Source organism: Mustela erminea, chromosome 20, assembly GCF_009829155.1.
Source record: "Mustela erminea isolate mMusErm1 chromosome 20, mMusErm1.Pri, whole genome shotgun sequence".
NCBI classification, from domain to species: Eukaryota; Metazoa; Chordata; class Mammalia; order Carnivora; family Mustelidae; genus Mustela; species Mustela erminea.
Window position 1 is genome coordinate 21,907,140 of NC_045633.1, and position 25,213 is coordinate 21,932,352.

At 59.7% G+C, this 25,213-nt stretch overlaps 3 protein-coding genes across 5 annotated transcripts; 2 read left to right on the forward strand and 1 right to left on the reverse strand.

The window, feature by feature from the left end:
• Positions 1-367: 367 nt before the first annotated feature.
• On the reverse strand, positions 368-23,392 carry PRSS33 (serine protease 33). Its single transcript, XM_032328286.1, has 9 exons — positions 23,009-23,392; positions 15,383-15,463; positions 5,194-5,373; positions 4,137-4,240; positions 3,724-3,756; positions 3,435-3,597; positions 3,028-3,299; positions 2,632-2,801; positions 368-2,434 (listed from the first exon to the last, which is right to left on the reverse strand). Exons 4-9 carry the CDS (start codon positions 4,180-4,182, stop codon positions 2,276-2,278), a joined length of 843 nt encoding a protein of 280 aa, XP_032184177.1. The 5' UTR covers positions 4,183-4,240; positions 5,194-5,373; positions 15,383-15,463; positions 23,009-23,392; the 3' UTR covers positions 368-2,275.
• Positions 12,486-17,025, forward strand: LOC116581199 (serine protease 33-like). The gene is made up of 5 exons (XM_032328280.1): positions 12,486-12,621; positions 13,230-13,392; positions 13,924-14,201; positions 15,586-15,752; positions 16,480-17,025. Exons 1-5 carry the CDS (start codon positions 12,504-12,506, stop codon positions 16,747-16,749), a joined length of 996 nt encoding a protein of 331 aa, XP_032184171.1. The 5' UTR covers positions 12,486-12,503; the 3' UTR covers positions 16,750-17,025.
• LOC116581201 (testisin-like) lies at positions 20,006-24,199 on the forward strand. Of its 3 annotated transcripts, XM_032328281.1 has the most exons (7): positions 20,006-20,118; positions 20,224-20,253; positions 20,342-20,368; positions 20,557-20,722; positions 21,231-21,514; positions 23,410-23,564; positions 23,867-24,199. In XM_032328281.1, exons 1-7 carry the CDS (start codon positions 20,052-20,054, stop codon positions 24,104-24,106), a joined length of 969 nt encoding a protein of 322 aa, XP_032184172.1. In that variant the 5' UTR covers positions 20,006-20,051; the 3' UTR covers positions 24,107-24,199. The 3 variants fall into 3 exon arrangements, with proteins under 3 accessions (XP_032184172.1, XP_032184173.1, XP_032184174.1); XM_032328282.1 differs by lacking the exon at positions 20,342-20,368; XM_032328283.1 differs by lacking the exons at positions 20,224-20,253; positions 20,342-20,368.
• The last annotated feature ends 1,014 nt before the right edge of the window (positions 24,200-25,213 follow it).

Below are 25,213 nucleotides of genomic sequence, written 5' to 3' on the forward strand. Positions count from 1 at the left end.
AGCCCTCCCAGCCACCATGAGAGGGCGAGCAGCATCAAGTCAGAAGACAGAAGGGGAAACCGAGGCCACGTCGGCGGTCTTGGGAGGGCCTAGGTCCTCGGGCTGCAGCATCACCAGCTGGAGCAGCAGGGCAGCTGGGAAATGCCTGCCTTACAGGGGAGCCCAGCGTCCCCCTTGCCTGGGACTCCCCAGAACCACCCTGGGCGACCTGGAGCCTCCCGGGGGCACAGCCTCCCGGCCTGTCACCTAGCAGGTTACGTCACCCCCCACGCCCCCCAGCATCCCCACTGACCTTGCGGATAGACGCACAGCAGGAAGGAGCCGAGAGAAAGGGGGCCTCTGGACCCCCTGCGCTGAGGGGAAGCAAGCAGAGAGAGTAAAGGGGATTGGAACCTCCGCCCTCCCATCCCCAGCTGCCTACAGAGTCAGACTGCCTGGGCCAATCCCAGCCTACCATCTACCCATTGCGTGACTTGGGGCCTCAGTTTTCTCGTCTGGTTGATGGGTATCAGGTGATTTCCCACGTGGCGGTGCAGCAGAGCTCTCCGCGTGGCGTCTGGTAGGGGCTTCATGAGAAGCAGCTGATGTGTTCGTCTGTGCGGACCCCTCCCCTCCAGCCCAGCTCCCGCCCCTCCAACTCCGGACACTCCCACTGAGCCCCTGGGTTACCCTTCTGAAACATGGGGCCCTCTGAGTGCGGCCCACTCCTCCAATCGCAGCAGGTCCACGGCTGAGGCAGACCGGCTCCCAGCCCCTGGCTTGTGCCCATCTCAGCATCCTGGGGAAGGTCCGTTAGCTGGCTACAGGCTGAGGGAGGGAGCGAGGATGGCCGGCATCACCCAGCAGGGGCCACCGGGGTCCCCTTGCGGACGTGCCCATAGCCATGCCCCATTTTGGACACCCTGCTCCCTGTTAACCATCCCCCAAGGACAGTGGAGCAGCGCTTCCCTTGGACGGATGGCCCTCGGCCTTGGGGAGAATGCAGTCTGGAGCCCCCTTGTGGCCCAAGTCTGTGGGCCCAACCTGCCTGCCTGGCCTGGAGCACCTACCTTCTCTCCTGGGAGGGAAAGGAGGAGGCGAGCATGGGGCCTGGGCTCCTCTCCAACCCCTGGGGCCGCATCTTTGATGATGGCCTCCTCCAGGTCTCCTGGCCCCACTGACCCTGTTAGCCCCAAAGATTAGGCTTTGGGGTTCCCAGGTTTTGCTCAGCTTCTTGATCTTTCTGCAGACACTGAGCTGTATCTACTGGGATGGTCGGTCTTCCGCCTGCCAACGAGCAGACGGCAGGGAGGGGACAGGAACCAGGTCCCAGGCACACAAGAGCGGGCAGGGAGCTGCAAGGGGCCTCACCTGGTTTCCATGCAGGTGGCAGGGGGTGGTCCTGGGCGTGGGGGCCTTCGCCACAGCCGGGACACAACCCCAGACTCTCCCCAGCAAGGGGCCCCACCACAGAAACTAGCACGGCTGAAGCTCTGGCCAGGCCTGTCTGGGGGCTCCCGGCCCTGCTTGGGTAGAGGGCATGGGGCTAGGTGTCCCAGGCTCCTGAGCCTTTTAGAGCCTAGGGCTGGCCCACCCAGACCTCGGGGGCACCTCCCCTGCAGGGGGGCGAGGTCTATACTCGTTTTCTATTGCTCCGTCGGAAATGACCACCACTCACAGAGCAGCCTGCAACACCTGCATTTATTAAGTCACAGCTCTGGGGGCCACAAGTCTGGGAGGGCTCCACCGGGTTCAAGGGCTTGGCCTGTGGGGTGGCCTGATGGGCTCTCAGCTGGAGGCCTGGGGGGAGTGGGGAGGGCACTGGGTCCCAGGTTCATTCAGCTCCTTCCGGTTGTGGCAGGGAGGCGCTTCCCCACTGGCTGTCAACTGGGGATCCCCCGCAGCCATGGAGAAGCATCTCCTGGGCCTGATTCCCTCTCATACTTTGACTGTCCCCGACTTCCTCCAGATAAACAGATAAATGGGGCCCAGAGGCCAGATGGTGCACCAGCTGACTTGCCTGTCTCTGGGCACCCAGGGGTGTGAGCTGAGAAGGGTAAATATGAGCGGGAAGGGGAGGGGAAGGGAGGGATTGTGACACAGCACACACCCCCTCGCCCCCGGGAGGCTCCTGGAGGAGGGCTGGTGGCTGGGGTTTGGTGGGCCCTACAGAGGAGACGGCGATGGACTGGTGGATGATACCACTCATGAGCCTCAAGTCGGAGGTACAAGGCGGGGGTACTGCGCAGGTCCTCAGAGGGACCCCGGCCTCTGGCTCCAGGTCAGTGTGACTGCATTAGAGGCTAAGGCGAGCCTGAATCCAGGGGCTGTAAGTGGCCACATTGGTGTAGACGCCTGGACGGTTGGGCAGGGCACAGCCCTTGCCCCAGCTCACCACGCCCACCAGAACCCAGCGCCCAGATCTCATGCAGGTCAGGGGTCCCCCAGAGTCACCCTGCAGGAGAAAGGCAAGCTTAGGTCTCAGCCCTTTGAAGATGTGGGAGGGCAGTCCCAGGGATCTAGTCCCCGAGGTGCTGCCTCCGGGTTAGGGGCCAGGATGGATGACCCCTCTGTCTTGGGTTCCAGGGAGGGAGGGAGGGCGGGTACTAGGCACAGGACCTAGACTCCAGGGCTCCAGGCAGTTTTGCGCACCTGACAGGCGTCTTTGCGGCCCTGGACGTAGCCCGCACACAGGCTTCCCGGCAGCACGATGCGCTCAGTGCCGGGCACGTCGGTGCCCACGTGGTACAGATGGTCACAGGTGCGCCTGTCCAGCAGTGGCACCCTCACTCCCTGCAGAGGTCGCCAGTCTGGAAGTGGCACTGGGGTCGGGGCAGGGGGTGGGAGGAGGACTTCTGAGAGCTGGGAGAGACCAGGGCTGACGAGCCTGACCCCGGGGGCCAGGCACGACTCCCTGTCTGACTGGGAGGAGGAGGACAAACAGGGAAGACCTCCCCAGAGGTCGCGCCCAGTCCCGGACAGGGACAGCGTGGGGCTGGGGTTCCCGGTCAGAGGGTGATGGAGAGGAGCCCCCGCCCCCGGCCTCACCTCCCGGGTACAGGCTGCCCCAGCCGGTGACCCAGCACGGTGTGCCGGTGGGCGGGCGGGCCCCGGGCTCGGGCAGGCACACGGGCTGGACGCGGGCGCTCAGGGGCACCGGACGGCGCAGCTGCAGCAGCGCCAGGTCGCCGCGGGCGCCGTCCTCGGAGAAGTCGGGGGGCAGGAGCACCCTGCGCACGGGCTCCGAGAGCGCGCGGGGCGAGGCGGGGACCAGGCGCAGCGCCCCCAGAAGCACGCGGTACTCGGACGGCAGCGTCGGCCTGCACGACCAGGCCAAGCTGCTGCTGGAGCCTCCGGCCCGGGCCCCGCCCCCCCGCCCTCCTCGGGGCCCCGCCCCCCCGCCCTCCCTCCCTCCCTCCCCGGCGGGGCCCCGCAGCCGCCCGCCGCCCTCCGACCTGGGGAAGCAGTGCGCCGCGGTCAGCACCCACTGCGGGGCGATGAGCGAACCCCCGCACACGTGCTCCCCGCGGTGCTGGATGCTCGCCTGCCACGGCCACTGTCCGACCCGGGCGTCCCGGCCTCCTACGATCCGGCTCGACACCTGGGGATGCCCGCAGGCTGAGGGGGACAAGGGATACTCGAGGGAGGGCAGAAGACGGGGGTGGGGATGGGGAGTAGGCTGCGAAGTGGGTGGGATCGGGGAGACGCCGGGCCGAGAGCTCAGGGACTCTGAGGCGTCCTCACCTGCAGACTCCCGCGTCGCTGTCCCAGCAGCTCCTGGAGGAGGAAGCAGCAAAGGGAAAGGCCTGGATTAGGAATTTGGTGTCAGATAACGGGGCTCCGGGGAGGGATGTCGGAGATTAGGAAGGAGGGTGGAACATACTCGTCACACGGACCAGGTGCCAGGCTTTTGTGCAATCACCACACCGGCCTGGTTACCTGATTTAACCCTCTCCAGGGCAGCCTGATGGGGGGGGTGTCTCACACCCCTACACACATGCGCACACAGGAGCTTGGAGAGGCCACGGTCATTAACAGGGAGAAGGGGAACCGGTGAAGCCAAGATTAGGGTGTCCCTGAGTGCTCTAGGGGAACCAGGCCAGACTGGGGTGTGATGGAACATCAGGGACCACCCCCGGCCCTTGACCCCCACTCACCCAGCAGCAGTAGGACCAAGACCCCGAGACAGGAAGCCCCCCTCATGGTGTCTTCAGAGCCTGGTAAGGGTGGCACAGCTTAGGGTGCGGACTCTGGTCAGAGCCTGCAAAGAGATGGGAGGAGGGTCCTAGCCCAGGCCCCAGAGGCCCTCTGTCTTTCCTCAGCCCCTGGTTGGTCCTGGATCTATCCTGGCTCCTGGGGATGGGGGATGGGGGCAGGTCCTATGCAGGACCCTCTGCCCACGCCACAAGATTCTGCCCCCCAGCTCCCACAAGATTTGAGCCCCCTTGGCCTCCCCAGGCCCCCGCCCCACCACCTTAGCCCCTCTGCCTGCCGGCCGCCCTCGCCTACCCTGGCAGTGTCCGAAGCCTGCTCTCACCCTCTGGCCGGTGCCCTCCCTGCTGACTGCGCAGGGGAGGACCTGGGGGCTTAAAGGGCCAGAGGGTGTGGGGGCCTGGCCAGGGGGTGATTAAGGAGCCAGGGCGGGGCTGTGGCTTCACCAGTGGAGCCTAAAACAAAGATGCTTTGAGCAGCACTTTTGAGGTGGCAGGAAAGGGACTCCTGGGTTTGTCAAAGGACACCTGGCTTGGGCCACAGTCCTGAGAGCTGGGGGTGGGGGCCTGGGCTCGGGGGCCAAGGATGGGTGGAGGGCTGCGGTCAGGCCAGGGAAGCGCTGGAGGAATCCCTGGCAGCTCATCTCTGAACCTGATCCCGGCTCCTGGCTGCTGTTCGTGCTGGTCACGGAGCCTGTGAACACTACCATTCTGTCCAGAAATTCCCGGCGTGGCCGCACACAGAACACCGAGCTCTACTCAGTTCCCTACTCTGCACTAATTCAACGCAAGGCACGGCTGGTTCAAAGCCTCCAGCACTCCTTGCTTGACCAGAAGCAGACTTGACCCTGAGGAACAGTCCATTCTTGAATTTGGTGTGGCCGGAACAGCGAGGCTGTTGGCCTCCGTGAACCTGGTCGATGCTGGGAACCAGGGTCGGGGAGTCAGGCCTGGACTGTGTCTACCACCCAGAAGTCTCTGGAGCTCTTTTCTGCTGGCTCACCTCCTCCTCATCCCGCAGCTGTCCACTCTGCCCCCGGCCTCCTGGGGCGCCTTCCTGCCCAGCCCTAACTCTGTCCCAGGCTTGTCACTGTGTGCGTTGACATGTGATGGAGGAGGCCTGATTCACGGCTGTTCATCTCCTCCTTGGGAGGTAAGGTCTGGGTGTCTGTCTCCGCTCTGGCTGCCAGAACAGAAAAGCACACTGAGCCCCGAAACAAACATGACTGCCAAGTCCAAGGACAAGGTGCTGGCGAGGAGGGTACTGTCCTGACACCTCTGTTCCTGGTGCCTAGGCCATGGCTGTCTCTCAGGGAAACGAGGGAGAGTTTAGGAGATTCTCCAATAACCAGATGCCGAGAGGGAGCGTCGCGGGCAGACCCACCGTGATGCGGAGCACGAAAGGGAGCCGTTGGGCAACAAAGGACACTGCATCCTTTCACGGGAGGAGAGACGGCTCGGGTAGAGGTGTTCTTACAGTCTGGGTTTGTCACTTCTCTTTTCTCCTTGCATAATTGAAGACACATGCATAAAGCAATTGGACGTCTCTGCTCATGGTTGCACGACATGGAAACTGGACGCTAACAGCTTAACAGGGAGGAACAGAGCTGTACAGGGGCAGAATTTCTCTATACTACTGAGGTTGAGCCAGTATTGACTCAAAATAAATTGCTATAAGGGCGCTTGGCGGGCTCAGTCAGCGGAGAATGCAGCTCTTGACCTCAGGGTTATGAGTTCAAGCCTCAAGGTTAAACTCAAGGTTATGAGTTTAAGAGAATACTTAAAAATTTAAAAAAAGAAAATCTTGAATAAAACAAAATGAAGGAAGTTTAAGTTGTTGATTATCATCCATGGGACAACGGCTACAAAAACAGAACAGGAGCTGGGAAGGGAATCAACACAGGACAGTAATAAAACGCAGTGAAACAGGGGCGCCTGGGGGGCTCAGTGGGTTAAAGCCTCTGCCTTCAGCTCAGGTCATGATCCCAGGGTCCTGGGATGGAGCCCTGCATCGGGCTCTCTGCTCAGCGGGGAGCCTGCTTCTCCCTCTCTCTCTGCCTGCCTCTCTGCCTACTTGTGACCTCTCTGTCAAATAAATAAATAAAATATTTTTTAAAAATCAATGAAACACAAAAGGAGGAAATAAAAAATATCCAGGACATAGACGTAGCTATTAGACAGGACAAGATACAGGAAGCAAACAGAACAGCGGGAGAGGTTACTCATCAGTTGTTAATTTTAATGTAAATGGACTAAATACTCCGGAGGAACCCCGTGGCAGGATGGATCACAAACACAGGACCCCAGCACATGCGGCGTGCAAGACATTTTATTTTTATTTTTTTTTTAAGATTTTATTTATTTGTCCAAGAGAGAGAGTGAGCACAGGAGACAGAATGGCAGGCAGAGGCAGGCTCCCTGCAGAGCAAGGAGCCCAATGTGGGACTCGATCCCAGGATGCCGGGATCACGACCTGAGCCAAAGGCAGCTGCTCAACCAACTGAGCCACCCAGGCATCCCCATGCAAGACATTTTAGAGTTGCAGGCACACAGAGCTGAAAATGGAAGGTGGGGGAAAGCAGGCCATACGAACAACAGCCAGAAAGGAGCAGAGGTTGTGTCTGAGCGTCAGACTTTCAGTTAAAACTTGTGAGAATCAAACAAGGACATTCTAGACTGATAACTGTCAAAATCATTAAGAAGACAAAATAATGACCAACATCTACACTCATACCCAGACCCAAAATACATGAAGCAAAACTGACAGAACAAGTGGGAGAAACGGTTCTGACCACCGTGGGAGGCTCCATACGCCACTTTTAATAACGAGCAGAACCGCCAAAGAGGAAGTCAGCCGGAAGAGGGCCGGAGGATGCCGGAGAGCAACGAGATTCAACACACACTGACAGAACCTGCCCGGACAACCGGCAGAACACACGTCCTTCTCGGGCACGACGGACACCCTTCAGGACAGACAGTAGGTCTGGCCACAAAATAAGCTGCAAGAAATTAGAAAAGATTGAAATCATATAAAATGTTTCCCCAGGGTGCTGGGTGGCTCAGTCGTTAAGCGTCTGCCTTAGGTCATGATCCCAGGGTCCTGGGATGGAGCCCCACATTGGGTCCCCTGCTCAGCGGGGAGCCTGCTTCTCCATCTCCCCCTCCCGCTGCTTGTTTTCCTTGTTTTTCCTCTCTCACTGTGTCTCTCTCTGTCAAATAAATAAATAAACTCTTTAAAAAAAAAGAAAGAAAAGAAAAGTTTCTCTAAGCCACAGGGGACTGAGGCTGGAAGCCGCTAACAGAAGACTGAAAAATTCATGGATATGTGGACATGAAACAGCATATTCCTTACCAATGGATTGAATTAAAAAAAAAATTCACACAGGAAAAATGAGAAAACGCTTTGAAATGAATGCAGATGGAAATAGACCACCAAAACTAACGGAACGCAGCACGGGCAGCCCTCAGAAGGAAATTTACCAGCTGGGAACGGTGACATTAACACAGGAGAAAAATCCAACGTACTTGGATTTACAGCTTCCGGAATAGAAAAAGAAGAGTGCAATGACCTCAATGGTAGAAGAAGGAAGGAGATCGTAAAGAGAGGAACAGACAAAATCAAGCTGGGGGTAGAAGAAGAGAGGAAATCAATGAAACCAGAATTTGGTTCTTTGAAAGACGGACAAAACTGACAACGAAAGTGAGGACATTACTACTGATCTTATAGAAATAATGATGACTGTAAGGGACTATGACCAGTTGTACCACCAACACATTAGATGACAGCAATGAGAGGGACAAAATCCTAGACCCACAAAAACTACCAAAACAGAATTAGGAGGAAACAGAACATCTGAACAGAGCAATTAAGAGACTGAATGTGGGGGCGCCTGGGTGGCTCAGTGGTTTAGGCCGCTGCCTTCGGCTCAGGTCATGATCTCAGGGTCCTGGGATCGAGTCCCGCATCGGGCTCTCTGCTCAGCAAGGAGCCTGCTTCCCTCTCTCTCTCTCTCTCTGCCTGCCTCTCCATCTACTGTCAAATAAATAAATAAAATCTTTAAAAAAAAAAAAAAAAAAAGAGACTGAATGTGTGCTGGGAACATTCCAGCAAAGACAAGCCTGGACCAGATGCCTTCAACGGTGAATTCCACCAAACATCTGCAGAAATGAACACGCATTCTCCTTGAACTCCTCCAAAATATAGAAGAGGAAGGAGCACTTCCTAACTCTTCCCCGGGACTAGCATTATGGTGATGCCATCCCCAGACAAGGCATCCCGAGAGACAGAAACAATAGATCGATAACGCTTACGGATGCTTGTGCACAAGTCCTCACCAAATCGTAGCAGACTGAACCCAGCACATCTCAGAACAACCGTACGTCATGGCCAAGTGAGATCTGGCCCATGAATGCAAGCGTGGTTCCACAGGTGAAAATCGATCAGTACGATGGGCTTCATACATGAACAAAACGAAGGGAAGAAACCACAGGGTCAACTGATGCGGGCAAAGCACTTGGCAAAAATCCCAAAACTCCTTCATTACAAAAACCCTCGATAAACGGAACGGAAGGGGCTTCCTCAGCATGATAAACGGCGTCTGTAAAAAACCCACAGCTAACATCATACCAAATATCTAAGACTGAAAGCTTTCTTCCTGGGATCAGGAAGGCGACAGTGAGGCCAGTTTTTGCCATTTCTATTTGACATTTTACTGAAAGTTCTAGTCAGGGTAGTTAGCCCAGAAGAAGAAATAAAACACATCCAAACTGGAAAGGAAGAGGTGACGGTATCTCTATTCGTAGATGATGCGGCTTTATATACAGAAAATCATAAAGGACACACAAAAGAGGACCACGTTAATAAGTGAAGTCAGCGAAATTGTAGAGTCCAAGATCGAGACGAGTCTGTTATACCACCAGTGAACAATTCTAGAAGGAAATTTAATAAGAAATTTCATTTTCAAAGCATCAAAAGTAATAAAAAGGAAATAAATTTAACAGGAGATGAAAGACTTATGCACAAAAAAGCTACAAAACATTGCTGAAAGAGACCTAGAAGCACCTGGGGGGGGCGGTCTGACTCTTGATTTCAGCTCCAGTTATGAACTCAGGGTCATGAGATCTAGCCCTGCACCAGACTCTGTGCTCAGCCTGGAGTCTCCTTGAGGTTCTCTCTCTCCTTCTCCCTCTGCCCGCCCCCCTCCAGTTTGCATGTTCTCTTGCTCTCTCTCTCTTAAAAAAAAAAAAAGAAAGAAAGAAAGAAAAGAAAGAAAAAAAAGAAAAGAAAGAAAAAAAGAAATTTTTATAAAGGATTTTATTTATTTGAGAGAGATAGTGAGAGGGAGCACAAGCAGGGGACAGAAAGAGGAAGAGCAGGCTCCCAGCTGAGCAGGGAGCCCCAAGTCCAGCTCCATCCCAGGACCCTGGGATCATGACCTGAGCCGAAGGCAGATGCTTAACGGACCAAGCCACCCAGGGTCCCCGGGAAAAGGAATTAAAGACCTAAACAAATGGAACTACATCCCCCGTCCATGGATTGGATACATAATAAAGATGGCAGCACGTCCCAAAGCAAGGCACAGATTCAGCGCGACGCCTCTCCTAATCCCAAGGCTCCTTTTAGCAGAAATTGACTCAAAGAGTCGGATGGGCGGAGCTCGGTTCTCCCAGCAGGGACCCTGCCCACCGGGGACCCTCCTGTGAGTGAGCCCCAGGGGTCTGGAGGTTTTACTGTCTGGCTTCCACCCTGTGAGCACAGAGCCCCTGTGGCAACATCAGCGCCTCCAGAGGTCCCCAGGGCACAGGGTGGCCCTAAACGTTGCCGGCGGCCACGCTATGAGCGTTAACCATCTGGAGGGGCACAAGGCTCATGTCTACAGAGATGCTCTTGTCAAGCAAGACATTCCAGAGGCTCAGAGGTGATTTCCTAGGAGCTGGTCGAGGGCCCCTGCTTTCTTTGGCTAGTGCCTGGGGGGAGCGTCGGCGGCCTGGCACTAGTCTGTGACCACCGCACAACCACCAAGGACAAAGCAATGTTCGCAGAAAGCCCATGCACGCACCAGAAACATCTGTTTGAATCAATGGCACCGCCTTCCAGGAGAACCGAGAGATGACATGGAACAGGAGAGGACTTGGAGGATCCTAGCCGCTGCCCCCAGGAAGCTCCTCCGCCGTGCTGGCAAACACGACACAGGAATTACCCAGGGAAAGAGTGAGCAGAGAACAAGAAAGGGCAGACCTTGAAGGTGCTGTTGGGAGAGATCGTCTGGGGCAAGGGCTGAATGAGAAAATGGATGTAGCTGAAGGGTGACCCGGCAAATTTGAAGAAAAGGTAGAGAAACCTCTTCAGACCCCAGAGCGAAAGTACATGAAGATGGCAGGACCGAAAATAGTGCCGACAGGGAGGGACACACGAGGTCAGTCCCACAGCAGACAGTCGTCTACGCTGGGTGACGACTTGGTGTTTCCTATTCTCCTCTAATCTGTGTATATTTAAATTTTTCTGTAGCAAAAAGTGTTTTAAGTAAAATAAAATCAGGGGTTGAGAGCAAAGACAAGGCAGGGCTCTAGACAGCTGGGAAGGTCGGCAGACCGACAGCCCTGCCGTGTCCCCGGCCGTGTGCCTGGCCTCGCTTGGAAGGCTGCAGTGCAGAGGTGTCTCTCCGCCACCCTGCTCTGTACATTCCTAACACGAGGTCAGGAGACACAAGGGATGGCGCGAGCCCACACCGAGGAAGAGCACTGTGACATCACTTCTGAATCAAAGGCTTTGCTGGGTGACCTCATCCCCTTGGGCTGCTGTGACAAAATACCGTAAAGTGGCAGGGAGGGTCACAGATAACAAGCATTTCCTTCTCATGGTTCCTGGGCTGGAAGCCTGAGGTCAAGGTCTGGTGAGCTGAGTGGGAGGGGTGGAGGGAGAGGGAGAGAGAGGATCTCAAGCAGGCTCCGTGCTCAGCCTGAAGCCTGACCGGGGGCACAATCCCACAACCCTGAGATCGTGACCTGAGCCAAAATCAAGAGTTGGGGACCTCACTGACTGAGCCCCCCAGGTGCCCCAGGGCTAGAATTCTTAAGAATGGATTATACCGGGGCGCCTGGGTGGCTCAGTGGGTTAAGCCGCTGCCTTCGGCTCAGGTCATGATCTCAGGGTCCTGGGATCGAGTCCCGCGTCGGGCTCTCTGCTCAGCAGGGAGCCTGCTTCCCTCTCTCTCTCTCTGCCTGCCTCTCTGCCTACTTGTGATCTCTCTCTGTCAAATAAATAAATAAAATCCTAAAAAAAAAAAAAAGAATGGAATATACGGATATTTTACATTGACACAAGTTACAAGTTGCTGAAAAGATTATGCCTCCAACAACAGAGCTTTGAAATAAAGAAAAAAAAAAGTTCCAAATACTCAAGATACAAATAAATCCACATTTTTCTCAGAAATCAAGAGCTCTGGTAGATGGAAAAAAGCAATAACACCAGAGTACTCACTGAACATGCTTTGGACCTAAATCAAGTATTTGGGGCTGCTCGGAAACCCACCATGCCCCCCAGAGGGAATAAGCCCCTTGGAGAAGGAGCTGCCTAGAGGCTGGGTTGACGAGGTGCATCAGGAAGGATGGGTATTTCTTGAGAAATGGATAAAACTTAGCAATCAGGGAAAGTGTCCTGCACCCCTCCTCCCCTCAGGGGCCAGGCTGCTGGGTTCTGGTTTCTGGGCCTCGCAGGCAGTGGCCGTCCAGGAGCTCGCTACATGTGGTCGGGGAAAGGGCAGGGCTGTGCTCTGCAGCTGCTCCTGGAGGAATGTCTCCTCTCACTTGGCCCCGCCTTAGGCCCCTCAGAGCCCCAGGGTGAAAACCAGCAGCTGAGAGAGCAGAGTGTGTCCTAGGTTGGCAGTCCCCTCCTTGTCCCCCCACACTGCGACGCAGAGCACGAAGTTGAAATATCTGGCTTTTCCCCTCTCGGTCAGGTCATTCAACCGCAGGAGTTTCACTGACTCTGCTGTAAAATGCGGCTCGTAATAGCTCCCGGGGAATCAGGAGGCAGAGGCGTGTGTGACATAGGGCTGGCCCATGCTGGGTGCCCCAGACGTGGTGGGGGTGGGTGGGCGCTCTGATGCTGGGGCCAGGGCAGGAAGGGGAGGGCAGGTCCTGAGGGTGGCCGAGGACCCTGTGCCCAGGAGCAGTCTGGTGGCCTCGAGGATGAGGAGGGAGGGTGGCAGCCCCACCCCAGGGCAAGCCCAGCACTCGGGCTAGACGGCTGTCGTCTTCGGCTCCTTAGTGCGTAGTGGACTCTGCTCCCGGAAGTGGGGGCTGGAGCGCACCATGGAGCTGGCCCTCACTGCCACCCTGCTCGCCCTCCTCCCCGCGGCCCTCCAGCAGAGCACTCCCCTCCCAGCCAGCCTCTCTGTGACCCGTGCCTGGGAGAGAAGCCTGGACTCAGGTAGGACAGATCCTGGGGTGGGGGAGACGGCCACGGCAGGACAGGGAGCCTGGGCACTGGGCTGACAGGGGCATCAGAAAGGATGGGTCCTTCTGGAGAAATGGATAAAACGTAGGAATCGGGAAAGTGTCCTGCATTCAGGGGGCAGATCAAGAGGAGTGTGTAATTCCTTCCCTGCCCCTCCTACCCTGTGCTGGGGCATGTTCTCTAAGGAACCCTGATGTTGGGAGGGGGCCTCCCTCAGACCCCGCCAGACCTCAGCCCCTTCACTGTCCCCGCCGGCCAGGCACACAGGACATGGCAGGCACCGGGCCACAGAAAGGAGCCAGCGGCTCCCAACTCCCCTCTTCCCTCTGAGCCTGAAAAAACCACCCAGCCCCCCAGCTCCCACTTCCCCCGACTCAGCAGGCTGTGCGCCCCGCCCTCCCAGGGCCACCAAGTCCTTCCCTCCAGCAGAGGGTCCTCTATCACAAGGAAGTCCACCTTGGGGAGGCTGGGGAGGGACCAGGTGCCGACCCGTGAGTGGCAGGGATTGGAGAGGGCCGGTCTGCGGGGCCAGGGGATCCCAGGCGGGACCACGCCTAGCTGGCCCATGGCTCCCCTTGCAGAGTGTGGACGCCCACACGTGTCAGGCCGCATCCTGTCGGGGCAGGACGCCACGCTGGGCGAGTGGCCGTGGCAGGTCAGCCTGAGGGAGGAGGGACAGCATGTGTGCGGGGGCACCCTGATCGCTGAGGCCTGGGTGCTGACTGCGGCCCACTGCTTCGACCAGTGAGTACCTCCAGGGAGCAGGGCTCTGAGCTGGGGGTCGCGCTCCCCGACACCCTCCCTCCCCATTTGAACCACAGCCTTCCATGCAGCTGGAGCTGTGTGGGGGAACATCCGCCAGGATGGCCCCTGTCCTGGGGCCAGCCCTGGGGAGAGTGGGGGAGGGGACAGACCCAGCCCGGCTCTCCATCACTGGTGAGATGATTCATTTCCCAGAGACCAAAGGCTCCCACATGGGGATCTCTCGAGAAGCTGAGGCCTCCAGTCCACTGCCCAGCATCTGGACGGCACGTGGACAGGTGACCGCCTCCCAAGCCTGATTCACACTCACCAGATGGACAGGGGGCTGGGGGCTGTGCAGGGATGTCTTAAGGAGTAAACGGGGTCCTTTTCATTTCTGGCATGTGCTCCGCTTGCAAAGCTGTCTATAATGTCAGGACCCTCAAGTCAAGACGGTCCCTTCCCCCGACCCGTGAAACCCGGCACAGCTTTCCTGACACCACCCCCTACCACCCCGGACTCTCTCACCTCCAGGAAGCAGCTGCTGTCTGCCTACTCCGTGCTGCTGGGCTCCGTCTCCTCCTACCCCCAGGCCGAGGAGCCCCAGGAGCTCCGAGCGGCGGCTGAACTCATCATCCACCCAGAGTACTTGCCGGAGACCAGCAGAGCGGACATCGCCCTGGTGCAGCTGGCCTCCCCTGTCACCTACAGTGACCTCATCCTTCCGGTCTGTCTTCCTAAACCCGGAGACCCCCTGGATCATGGCACCTGGTGCTGGGTCACCGGCTGGGGGAACATCGACTTGAGTATACGTAAGGACGCCCAGGCAGGGAGGAGCTCCATAAAGGGTGGCCATGGATTCCGCACACGCTGTTGTGCGCGCGGCAGAGGGGAGCCCTGGAAATACGGCCACGAGCGTGGACAAGGGGCCTGCCACCCCAGACCCTCCCTCAGGCTCCCCAGGCTGCCCTCCCAGCACACGGAACCCCAAGGATGAATGCTGGCCCAGACTGGGGCCCAGGCCCTACTGACCGTGCCCCATACTGGTTGGAGAATGCGATGCAGGGCCCCCCCCCCCCCCCCGCTCCGCCCCCACCGCGATCCTCACAGCACGGGAACTGGGGCCAGACTCCCTGGCCTTTGTCCTGGCTGGGTGACCTCATCGGCCTCGCTGGGCTGTGGCTGCCCCTCAGACAAGCAGAGCCTCCAGGGGACGATGCATTTCAAGCGTGTCCCACAGGGTGGGGCAGGAGCAAGGTCCACGGTGTGGCAGGACCATCGTGGTCACCGTGAGCACGATCACCTCTCATCCGTGTCCTGGGCTGCCAGGACAAACCAGCACAGGCTGGGGGGGGGGGGGTTCAAACCACTGAAATGTAAGCTCTCACGGTTCAGGATGGCACGAGGCTGAATTCATGGTGTTGGCAGGGCCGGGCTCCCTCTAGAAGCTCCAAGGGAGGACCCTTCCTTCTCCTTCTGGCTTCTGGTGGCTCCTGGTGATGCTTCGTGTCCCTCGGCTGGTGTCTGCGTGCCCCTGCCTATCCCCATCTTCACATGGCCTCTCTCCTGGGTGCCCCTGCGTGTCCCTTCCTTTTCTGTCCTCCTGGATCCCATATGACTTCATCTTAACGAATTAACCTGTAAAGCCCCTATTTCCACCAAAGCTCCCATTCTGTGGTGCGGGGTGGGCTTGAGTTTTTGAGGGGCGCGCTTCAACCTGTTTTTGGCCAGAGCCTTGGAGAGTTACAAACAGTCGGGTCATCCGGTGGAAGTGACTTGACCACACCCTGTGGCCAGGGCCAGGCCCTGACACTGAGTCCTGGCTCTTGGCCAGCACCCCAGTGTGTCCCCAGCCCCCCACCAATCCTGCCCTGGCCTGGGCACTGGGAGGGCAGCCAAGCCCGAGGGGAGCTCCGCACCTCTGTGCACGCCCCGCCAGAGGGAGGAAAGGAACGGTTCTTCCTTGTGCTTTGAATATTCGACACAGGCTCACCTTGGCACCCAGGCTCATGGGTCAGGGACTCCTGAACACCAGTGCAGGCCCAGGGTCCTCGAGGGGCAGAGCAGTGGAATGCTGAAATGACAAGACAGGCTTCTTGCCATCAGTCCCGCTGTGCACGGGGGAGCAGGGATGGGCCAGCGAGAGCCCGTGGACAGTCACCTCCCGTCTGAGCGCTCCTCTGCTCCCCACCCCAGCGCTGCCCCCGCCCTTCACCCTGAAGGAGCTGTCCCTGCCGCTCATCAATGCCTCAACCTGTGACGGCTACTACCACGAGAACTCGGACACCCCCATCCAGGAGCCCATCATCCTCGAGGACATGCTCTGTGCCGGCTTCGAGAGTGGCCAGAAAGATGCCTGCGGGGTGAGCAAGCGCCCTCTGGGAGGGGGGGCAGGCAGCAGGATCTCCCACTCCCCAGCACCCCCGGGAGCACCCCTAGGGTGGAGGAGGGCAACGTTGCTTTAAATACCAGAGTCAATTCCAATAGAAATCACGTTCTCTCTCCGCTGTCTCCCTTTAAATGTATGGTATCGGTATTATCAGAAATGAAATACTTGAAAAGCGTTCAAGCAAACGGTGACCATATCCTTATTCCTATAGCTCTTCTTTGCGGCCCAGAACGGTCTTTTTTTCTTTCCCAAAAAGAATTTCAAGGCCTCTGAGCTGATTGCCCCCAGGACCAGGTTACTTCTGGGCTGGCTTGGTGTTGTGTTTCCTAGTCTGCTTTCACAGGCAAAATGCACATTAGCTCACACGCCCTCTTAGCATTGTTGTATCACAGATTTTTTTCATCCCAGAGCAAGCAAACAGCATTCTTAGCAACACCAAAGTGCCCCCCGATCCCCTACCCTGACACGCACAGTTGTATCTGGAGAACACGGCATTCCCGTGCCACTGCTTCTCCCACCTGCCAGACATTTTGCCCAGAATTCCCAGATCTCTGTTGCCTTCCAGAAACATCCAGCCCGCCGATCCTCCGTCCACCAGACCTAGCTAGCCGAGCTGAAGGGAGGTTGGTGGGCCCGGGGAGATCCCTGGGAAAGTTCCCCCTCGCAGTCCCGACACTTCTGGACTCCTCCTTTGTCCCTAGGGTGACTCCGGGGGACCCCTGGTCTGCGACGTTGGTGGAGTCTGGGTCCAGGCAGGCGTGGTAAGCTGGGGCTTTGCCTGCGGACTTCCAAAAAGGCCGGGAGTCTACATCAACGTCAGCACGTACGCCACCTGGATTGCCAGCACCATCTCCAGCTTGGACCTACACCCCGAAAACTCTTCTCCACATCTTGCCGGGCTCTTCTTCCCGCTGGTGCTGCTGGTTCTGGGGCTGCTGGGGGACACGTTTGCCCCCCTGAGGCTGACCTAACCAGGCAGCCAGCCCTGTAGACTCAGCCTCTGCTGTAGAAACTCAGGCCCTTTCTCTGGGGTCTGCTGGCATCTGTCTGGAAACGCCTCCCCAAGCCCTCCCAGGAAGGCTCCCTTCCACCACCCTCCGTCCAGGTCTGAGTCCCAGGGTGCACACACACTCTGGGATTCCTCTGGCCGCTTGGGGGAACCTGTGGAACTGAGGTTTCCAGCCCCCAGCGCAGGGCGGGTGCCTTGGCAGGCCTGTCTTGTCTGAGAGGCAATAAAGAGAAGGCAGCACGCAGAAGGCCCTTCCTCCCTGCGCCTCCAGGCCTCAGAGGGTGTCCGGGAAGGCGTCTCCCACTTGCGGGAGCTCTCCCACCAGGGTGCCGCTGGGTGCAGCCCCGAGAGGTGCATGTTACTCTTATTTCCAGTTTTTCAGATGTGGAAACTGAGGCTGGGGGGGCCTGGGTTTATATCTGGGCAGGAGATGGGAGGAGAGGAGGGCAACCTGAGCCTGTTCTGGTAGGCGTTTCAACCCCCATCCTGGGACAGCCCCCACCCCGGCCTATGCCTGGCTCTCCCACACACAGGTGAGCCGAGTGGTCCCATCCTTCAGTGGCTCCCTCTGCCCCCGAGCAGCAAGCTGAGACCCCTTCACCCTCTGGAGCCCCCAATTACCCCTCTAGCCCTTTCTCCACAGCGTCCCCAGTCCCTGCTGCCGAGCCCACCGGAACCCCATGCTCCCCTCTCTGGAGACTTCTCTGCATGCACAGAGAAGTGGGTCCCCATCAGGGCTGTCTCCCGATGGCCACATAGCCAGGGAGCTGCCCCCATCCCCAGCGCTGGGCCTCTCCAGGAGGGGGAGCAGCCATGCAGGTAGCATGGGGGGGGCTGCGGCGAGGGATGGCCTGAGCGCTGAGCCACAGGTGTCAGAGCAGGCCCCCTGGGTGGCCCGCCCTGGGGGAGAGGGAGCCCGTGTTAGATCTCCAGGATCATCTGGGGCCCAGACCACAGCAATGGGCTGACCACCAGGGTCACGGCTGCAGTGACCACACCCCCAAGGCTCCATACATGTTTCCAACACGTGTCAGCCAGGCACCCCAGGGAGGAGTGTGAGTCCCCTGTGCATGTGAACGACAGACACGAACTCTGGCTGCTGCTGCCCTTCTACTCCAGGCATGTCACCTGGGGGCACCTCCAGGGGTGGCAGCCCAATGTGACAGTGTGCATGAGGGAGAGAGAGGAGGACAGGCTACCGCCTCGCCTACCAAGGGGGTCTCAGTGACCCGAGCCTTGCACACCCTGCTTCTCCATCCCCAGGAGCTGACAGCCCCCAAGGAGCTCCAAGGGGACACCTGATGAAGCTCATGGTCAGGGCCACTCCTGGGCCACTGATGTCTCCCCTGTGCTCCTCCTCACCACTCCTCCCAGGCCAGGAGACCTGGAGGCCCTCAGGGAGGCAACAACAGGGACCTCGAGAGCCAGGGCCCCTCCAACCCGGGAGACGCTCTGCCAATCCACGTCCTTCCTTTTCTACCTTCTCTCCTTCCAACCCTCCCTCCCAACACTTCAAGTCCACATACATCAAGCCTGTCACACAGAGGTCCTGGAGGCTGACAGCCAGATGCACACGTGACCAAACAAGATCCTTTTGGATATTGCTAACTTCCAAGAAGAACATACAGGGGGGGCAGTGAGAGACAGTTGGGGAGCAGGAGGGAGGGCATGGAGCTTGTTGTGGCACCAAGATCTGAAGTCTACAGGGAGAGGTCGCCCCAGGCTGGAGCAAGCTTGGGGTGCACTAGGAAAAGGTAGCTGGGGAGGGGAGGGATTCAGGGGTAGGAGGGCCCTGGGCGAGCCTGGGTCTGCAGCAGAAGCGATCTTTTGGGCTGTAGCAGAGAAGGGGCGGCCTGGGCTCTCTGTGCAGCACCAGCAGGCAGGCGCGGGCGCAGCATGCCTCATAGGCCCCTGCTGTGGGGAACTCACAGGAGACTGGCCAGTTATGGTGCTGTGGTGCCAAGGCCACAGAGGGGGACGGTCATAGGGAAAATCTTGCCTCCTTGCAATGCCTGGGGTCCCAGTCCCACCTAGCAACGGCCTCCCACAGGGACCTGTTCAGTCCCTGAGTCCACCCGGCTGAGCCCGTGCCCACCATCCCTCACTCTGCAGGTGATTTGGTGGGGGGCACACCAGGGCGCAAACTCAAGGGGGTCTGGTGACAGGCCAGCTTCAATACCTGTAGAAGGTTCCAGGGTCACCAAGCATCCAGTGTCTCTCACCGGTGTCCCCCTCAGTGTGCCTGCATTGCGGGCACCGCGCGGAACTCTCCTGCTCGTGCAGGTAGGGGAGCCGGCCTCCAGGTAGGGGTGCTGACTCTGCCGGCTCCAGCCTCCAGCGCCTGATCCCTTGGCCACTCATTGCCCAGGCCCAGCTGAGTGTGTTGTGGGGCTTGGCCCACCCGCAAGGCTCCCACAGAGTGGATACCTCGGGACACCCCTGCCAGTCCAGACTGGCTCCCCTACCTGGAAGGACCCCAGAAGCTGATGCTGGGAAACTCACAACTTTGTCTATACCACCACATCCCCAGTAGCACTCAGGACACAGACAAGGACACCAAGAAGTCACAGCCCTCCCGGAAGCCCCACTGGTAGAGTCACTGCTCACAGGGACGCCAAGATGGATAACCTCCCGGTGTCTCTCTCATTTAGGCCATTTCACTCCCCCAAGGACCCCATGCAAGAAAGTAAGTTTGTTAAAGGTGGTTTCAACCTCCAAAATGTAAACTGAAGGAGGATGAGGAGGGCTGCGGCCTGCCTTGCCAGCTACTGACCTGGAGTGGGCTCAGGGCTCGACAAGACCGGAGACTACCATTTCCCCCAAGAAAGGAAGAAAGGGGTCTTCTCTTCTTGGCTCAGCCCCTTACTGCCAGGCCCCTGAGGGGTGCTCAGGGAGCACGTGTCAACGTGTTCTCACGGGAGCCCTGGCCCTGGGCCAGACACCGTCCTTCCTGGAGGAGTGGGTGGCTGTAGGAACGGGGGCAACTGGGGGGGGCGGCCAGGACCCCAGGGTCGCCGACAAGCAGAACTGCGTGGGTGTACGCAGGGGGTGGGGGACCCAGCCCAATTTGGGGCTCTGAGCCCAGCGCCAGGAGGCACGATGTTACCGGACCACGGGCCCCTCCCACCCGGAAAGGTCCGAGGGGCCGGGGGCCGGGAGGTGGGGGCCGGCGTGGCGGGCGCTCCCTCTCCCCCAGGGGGCGCCCGGGTCCGGCCCCCAAGCGGGCGGAAGCAGAGGGGGCGCCACGCGGCGGGAGAGGAGGCCATGGACGCGCGCCTCGGGGCGCTGCTGCTGGCGCAGCTGCTGGTGCGAGCGGAGGTCGGGGCGCAGGGTGAGCTCAGGCGGGGGTGCCGGCAGCCCAAGGGCTGGGGGCGGGGGTGGGGTGGGGCGTGTACAGACCGGGCGGAGCTCACCCGCACCCCCCCCCGCCCCCCAGAGTTGGAGGACGAGGACCAGCTGTTTGCAGGTAAGGCGCCCAGGACGCGCGCTTCCCCGCGTGGGCCGCGGAGCCGGAGCGCAGACGGCGCCTCATCTTCTCCTCTCCCCCCGCCCAGGTTTCGAGAACTCGTCGTTGCTCACGTGTAACTGCCGGGCCCCTGGGGGGAGGGGCGGGCGCCCGCGGACCACGTGGGGAGGGTCCCGGGGGTCCCCCGTCCCCCTGCGGCAAGACCCCCGACGTGCGCCCTTCCTTGTTGCCCGGGAGCCCCTTCCCTTCGCGCGGGCGGTCGGGGTCCTGCAGCTCAGCCGCGTGTCCCGCTGTCCGTCCCAGGGCCCTGCGGCCAACGAACCGTTTCGACGCGCATCGTGGGCGGGAAGGACTCGGAGCTGGGGCGCTGGCCGTGGCAGGGCAGCCTGCGCCTCTGGGGCTCCCACCGCTGCGGAGCGAGTCTGCTCAACCGCCGCTGGGTGCTCACGGCCGCGCACTGCTTTGAAGAGTGAGTCTGGGGCAGGCGGGCCGGGTCATGCGTGCCCTTTGGGTGCGGATATGGCCTGCCTGTTCTCCTGAGCTCCAGGCCTGGCTGCAGGCACGTGAGGCAAACCCCGTTCCCCTTCTAGAATGTTCCTCAGAGCATTCACAAGCACTTTTGTGTCGTGTTCCTTTCTGTCTTCTTTTCTTCCCAAATGACAGCACCGGGCGTCCCCTTCCTCATCCCAGGTCCGGGTGGAGGTGTACCGTGGGTGGGAGGAGGTGGGTAAGTGCTGGGCCTGTCCTGTGGCGAGGGCGGTGTGGAGTTCTCCACCTGCTCTGGTCCTGTGCATCTGTTCACCGTTTTTTATGATGGCTGCGGGAGGTGAAAGTCTGGCTGAGTGGCCAGACCAGGCCCCGGGGGAGGGGAGGCATCCTGCTTCCCCCCACCCACCCCTCCCCCCACCCCCAGACATCAGGTGTGCTCAGGGGCCGGGCCTCCTCTGAAGACCCTGCCTGCTCTCTCGTCCTGCCAGCCACAGTGATCCGTTTGAGTGGTCCGTGCAGTTCGGCGAGCTGTCTTCCTCACCGTCTATCTGGAATCTGCAGGCCTACTACAACCGATACAGTGTGGAGGAGATCATTCTGAGCCCTCTGTATCTGGGGGCTTCGTCCTATGACATCGCTCTGCTGAAGCTGTCCTCCTCCGTCACCTACAATAAGTACATCCAGCCCATCTGTGTTCTGACCTCCTCCTCTGAGTTCCAGAACCGGACCGACTGCTGGGTGACTGGCTGGGGGGACATCGAAGAAGAACAGGGTAGGGCTGCGGGCAGGGGGCTGGCGGGGGGGTGGGGAGCCTCACACCCCACCATCTATTCCGTCCGCACCTAGGTCTGGGTGCAGCTGGGTCCCTCCTGGGGCCGCTCGGCACTTGTCTCATCACCTGCCGTCCCTCCTGCTTCTCCTGAAAGGACAGACTTCCTGTCCTTACACCAGCTTCCTTCTCCCTTCCAGAGACTGTGAGCCAGAAGCCGCAGTGAGAGGGAGGCCAGCTGGGCTCGGGCCTGCACCCCCCAGACGGCAGGGGTGTTGGGGTTGTGGGAGGGCCTCAGGCAGCCTCGGGCATGGACTGATGTAGCCAAGCACTCTTTCCACGTCGGCATGGATGCTCAGCCAGCACCCAGCCAGCCCCACCCTGGCTCTCCCACACCTCCTCCATCTCCCTGCCTTGCTTCCTTGCCTGGAGCGCTGAGCCCGTGAGTCTCCTCCTGCAGTTTCAAGCCATCCACAATCCTCGGCTTCCCACCCAACTCTCCGGGGGTCCTTGAGCCAGCATGAAGTGCCACCTGCATACCTCTCACCATGAATTCCCCAAAACTGCTGGGCACAGCCTTCGCGGAGGGGCCCTGGGCCTGGACTGCCCCATACACAGCTCCCTGGCCCAGCCCGTTCCCACAGCACCCTTCCCACAGCAGCAACGACACACAGCTCCTCACGTCTGTGCTGTGCACCTGGCCCTGTTCTAGGCTCTTGAGACTGAGGAATGAGCAGGGAGAGGGCTCTCTCCCTTCTGGACCTTACCTATGAGTGAGGCTGGGAACATTTTTAGACCTGCTTTACAGATGAGGAAAGTGAAAGAGGTAGGGAAATGGCCCTAAGGCCCCAGCAGGAGTCGGAGAAGCTGGGGTTCACTGGCCAAGAGGGTCATGGGTCCGTAAGGTCACACATCTGGAATTGGCAGGGGGGTGGAGGGGCTTAGAGTACCCACCACTGGCCCCACCTTCCTCGAGAGCTGGGGTCCTGGACGAGTGTCCCTGCAGACCTCCCCTGGCCCAAAGTGCCGAACGGGTGTGAGCCAAGCGGCCTAGTCTCCAGACTCCCTGACCCCGTGCAGACAGGTAGTCCCGACCAGGCCCAGGCTCCCCTTCCTGCCGGCAGGTAGGAGGGGGCTTCTGGACCCCACCGTCTTGCAGGTGTCAAGCCCAGCTCAGCCACATGCCAGGTGGGAGACCTCGGCCACCTCATGTGGAACGGGGCCATCGTAGTTCCCACCTGCTGAGGTGGCTCAGAGCTTTGACACTGTTTATAGGGAAGGGCCCAGGCGGGGGCGTGGCCGACAGGAGGCCTCCCCGACTCGGCAGCTCTTGCGTCAGCCCTGTGGCCGTCCCCTGGCTCGGCTGCTGGCCTGGGCCTAGACTGCAGAACTGCAGGGGTTTGGGTTTGGGTTCACAGCCGGCTCAAGCTCCCCCCGGTGCTCTGCGGGGGCGGCGGGGTGGTGGGGTGTGGGGTGGGGGTGGGGGTCTTCCCTTACCTGAACGAGGGTCATGGTGGCGCTGTGTCGCATGAGGGCTCCAAAAGCCCGGAGAGCTCCTCCAGACGCTCTGGAAGCCTTGGGCTGTGTGAGGAGGGGAGGCTACTAGGGTAGGCCACAGGCTGGTCCACCTGCTCACGTGCCTGACCGCCCCCTGCGGAGGCTCAGCTGTGCCACCCCCGCCCCCTGGCTGCTGGCCACCTCTGAGGGGCTGCTCTCTGCCTGCTGCGGAGGGGAAGCTGCATGTTGGGAAGGGGCTCTGGCCGCCTGCCGTCGCCCACAGGGGGCTGCGTGCTGGCCCCAGGGACCCTCTCCCCTACCCTGTAGCCTGGGCCAGTCCTCCTGCCCATATGGCAGAGGAGAGGCTTAGGGTGCCGTCTTTGTCTCTCCCCGCCCCCCAGAGCTGCCGTCCCCCTACATCCTGCAGGAAGTGCAGGTCGGCATCATAAACAGTGCCATCTGTAACTACCTCTACGCACAGCCCGTTTTCCGCTACGACATCTGGGGAGACATGATCTGTGCCGGCACTATCCAAGGTGGCAAGGACGCCTGCTTTGTGAGTGTCCCTTCCCAGCCCAACCAGGGGCCTCCGGGGCCCAGCAGGCCACCGCCCCAGCCCCAGGCTTGAGAGCCACCAGTAGCCCTGCACCTCATTTGGTCCTTGTGTCCCCCTCAGAGGGTAGAGACCGTGGCCCCACTTTGCAGATGCAGAAACTGAGGCTTGTTCACTTCCGGGGTGGAGCATAGGGTTTGCACCCAGTCTGCCCAACTCCACAGCCCCTCCTGCTGTCCCTGCCTCTCCACCAACTCCTTGGCCCCTCTACCCCCAACGCCTGGCTCTCCCACGCTGCTCCCCAGGGTGATTCAGGCGGACCCTTGGCCTGCGAAAAGAAAGGGCTGTGGATTCAGGTTGGAATCGTGAGCTGGGGGTCGGGCTGCGGGAGGCCCAACCGGCCCGGAGTCTACACCAACGTCAGTAGGCACTTCAGATGGATGCAGAAGCTGTTGGCCCGCAGCGGCGTTCCCAGGCCAGCCCCCTGCCTGCAGCTATTGCTCCTGGCTCTGCTCGTGCTGGCCTCCCCACTGCGGATGGCCTGAGCACACCAGAGCGCCTGGGAGTTGGGGCCATCTGCTATGCCAGGCCCCATCCCCCACTGTCCTTCTGCTAATAAACACGTTCCGTTCACATGATGGAGTCTATGCCTTGCAGAGCCCTCTGTGGCCCGGGGGGGCTCCCCGGACACCCAGTCACCCCAGCAGCACGCCCTTACTCCTGAATCTTGCTCCAGGTGTCTGCACTCTTTGGGTTTGGGGGGCAAATCATAGGACCCCCTCTGGTTAGATCAGTCAGAAAGGTAATTGCTGGGAGGACATTAGTAGCCCTTGGGGAGACGAGGGGGGTTGCCGGGAGGAAATGTCCTGAATCCCCCGGTGCTCAGGCCCCCCACCACACACAACAGACACTCCTGGTCTGACCTCTTTCCCCGAGGCTGACCTGAGACCAGGACTGGAGTGCAGGAAGCTGCTTTGGGAGGTAATCCCAGGAAGCCTCAGTGGGGAGGGTCCCGCTGTGGACTACTGAGGCACAGTCCCCCTGGCGCCTGTGAGAAATCATGGAGGCGCGTCTCGGTGTCGGCAAAGCCAACCTCCCTGCTCACCCGTGATCCTGGGAGATGGGAAGGGGGTTCGCTTCCCCAAATGGGGAGTGGTTGAACACTGGTGGGCTGCCACAAACAAGACCAAAGTCCTCCCCGCTGGGCAGGAGGCCCCCAGCCCGCTCCCTGTCTCACCAGATACCTCAGAGGCTGCTACTGTGGCATGCGCAGGCCCCGGGTTCTGTTTCCTTCCTGCCCTCCCCCTGCAGCGGGAGGACCTCCTCTCCACACGCAGCAGGGCCAGTGGCTTCCCTGGGCTCCTGGCCGGTGGGGCACCCCACGCTTGCAGGAACCCTGCCACCTCCTGTCACCCCTCACCCCTGTCAAGACTCCCCACCACGCTGTTACATGGCGCCTGTGTGACCGGCTCTGACCTGACTTGAGGTCCTTGCGGGTACCGTTCCCTTGGTCTAGAGTGTTCCCTTTTCCTGGTTGAGCCCTGTTCTCCAGGCCTCAGCTGAAACCTTGCTCCTTCCACTCTGTCATCCTGCTCATCACAGTCCTTACGGTTCTTCCTGCCAGCTCTCCGTTTGTCACTAAGTGGCCTTGG

Excerpts from the sequence above, each read along its gene's own strand:
- PRSS33 (XM_032328286.1), bottom strand. The coding sequence starts at position 4,182 with ATGAGGGGGGCTTCCTGTCTCGGGGTCTTGGTCCTACTGCTGCTGG. Across the intron at positions 3,757-4,136 it reads CTTGGTCCTACTGCTGCTGG|GAGCTGCTGGGACAGCGACG; the intron begins GTGAGTGGGGGT and ends TTCCTCCTCCAG. Across the intron at positions 2,435-2,631 it reads GCCGCAAAGACGCCTGTCAG|GGTGACTCTGGGGGACCCCT; the intron begins GTGCGCAAAACT and ends TTTCTCCTGCAG.
- LOC116581199 (XM_032328280.1), top strand. The coding sequence starts at position 12,504 with ATGGAGCTGGCCCTCACTGCCACCCTGCTCGCCCTCCTCCCCGCGGCC. Across the intron at positions 13,393-13,923 it reads GCGGCCCACTGCTTCGACCA|GAAGCAGCTGCTGTCTGCCT; the intron begins GTGAGTACCTCC and ends TCTCACCTCCAG. Across the intron at positions 14,202-15,585 it reads GAACATCGACTTGAGTATAC|CGCTGCCCCCGCCCTTCACC; the intron begins GTAAGGACGCCC and ends TCCCCACCCCAG.
- LOC116581201 (XM_032328281.1), top strand. The coding sequence starts at position 20,052 with ATGGACGCGCGCCTCGGGGCGCTGCTGCTGGCGCAGCTGCTGGTGCGA. Across the intron at positions 20,119-20,223 it reads AGCGGAGGTCGGGGCGCAGG|AGTTGGAGGACGAGGACCAG; the intron begins GTGAGCTCAGGC and ends CCCGCCCCCCAG. Across the intron at positions 20,369-20,556 it reads GAACTCGTCGTTGCTCACGT|GGCCCTGCGGCCAACGAACC; the intron begins GTAACTGCCGGG and ends TGTCCGTCCCAG.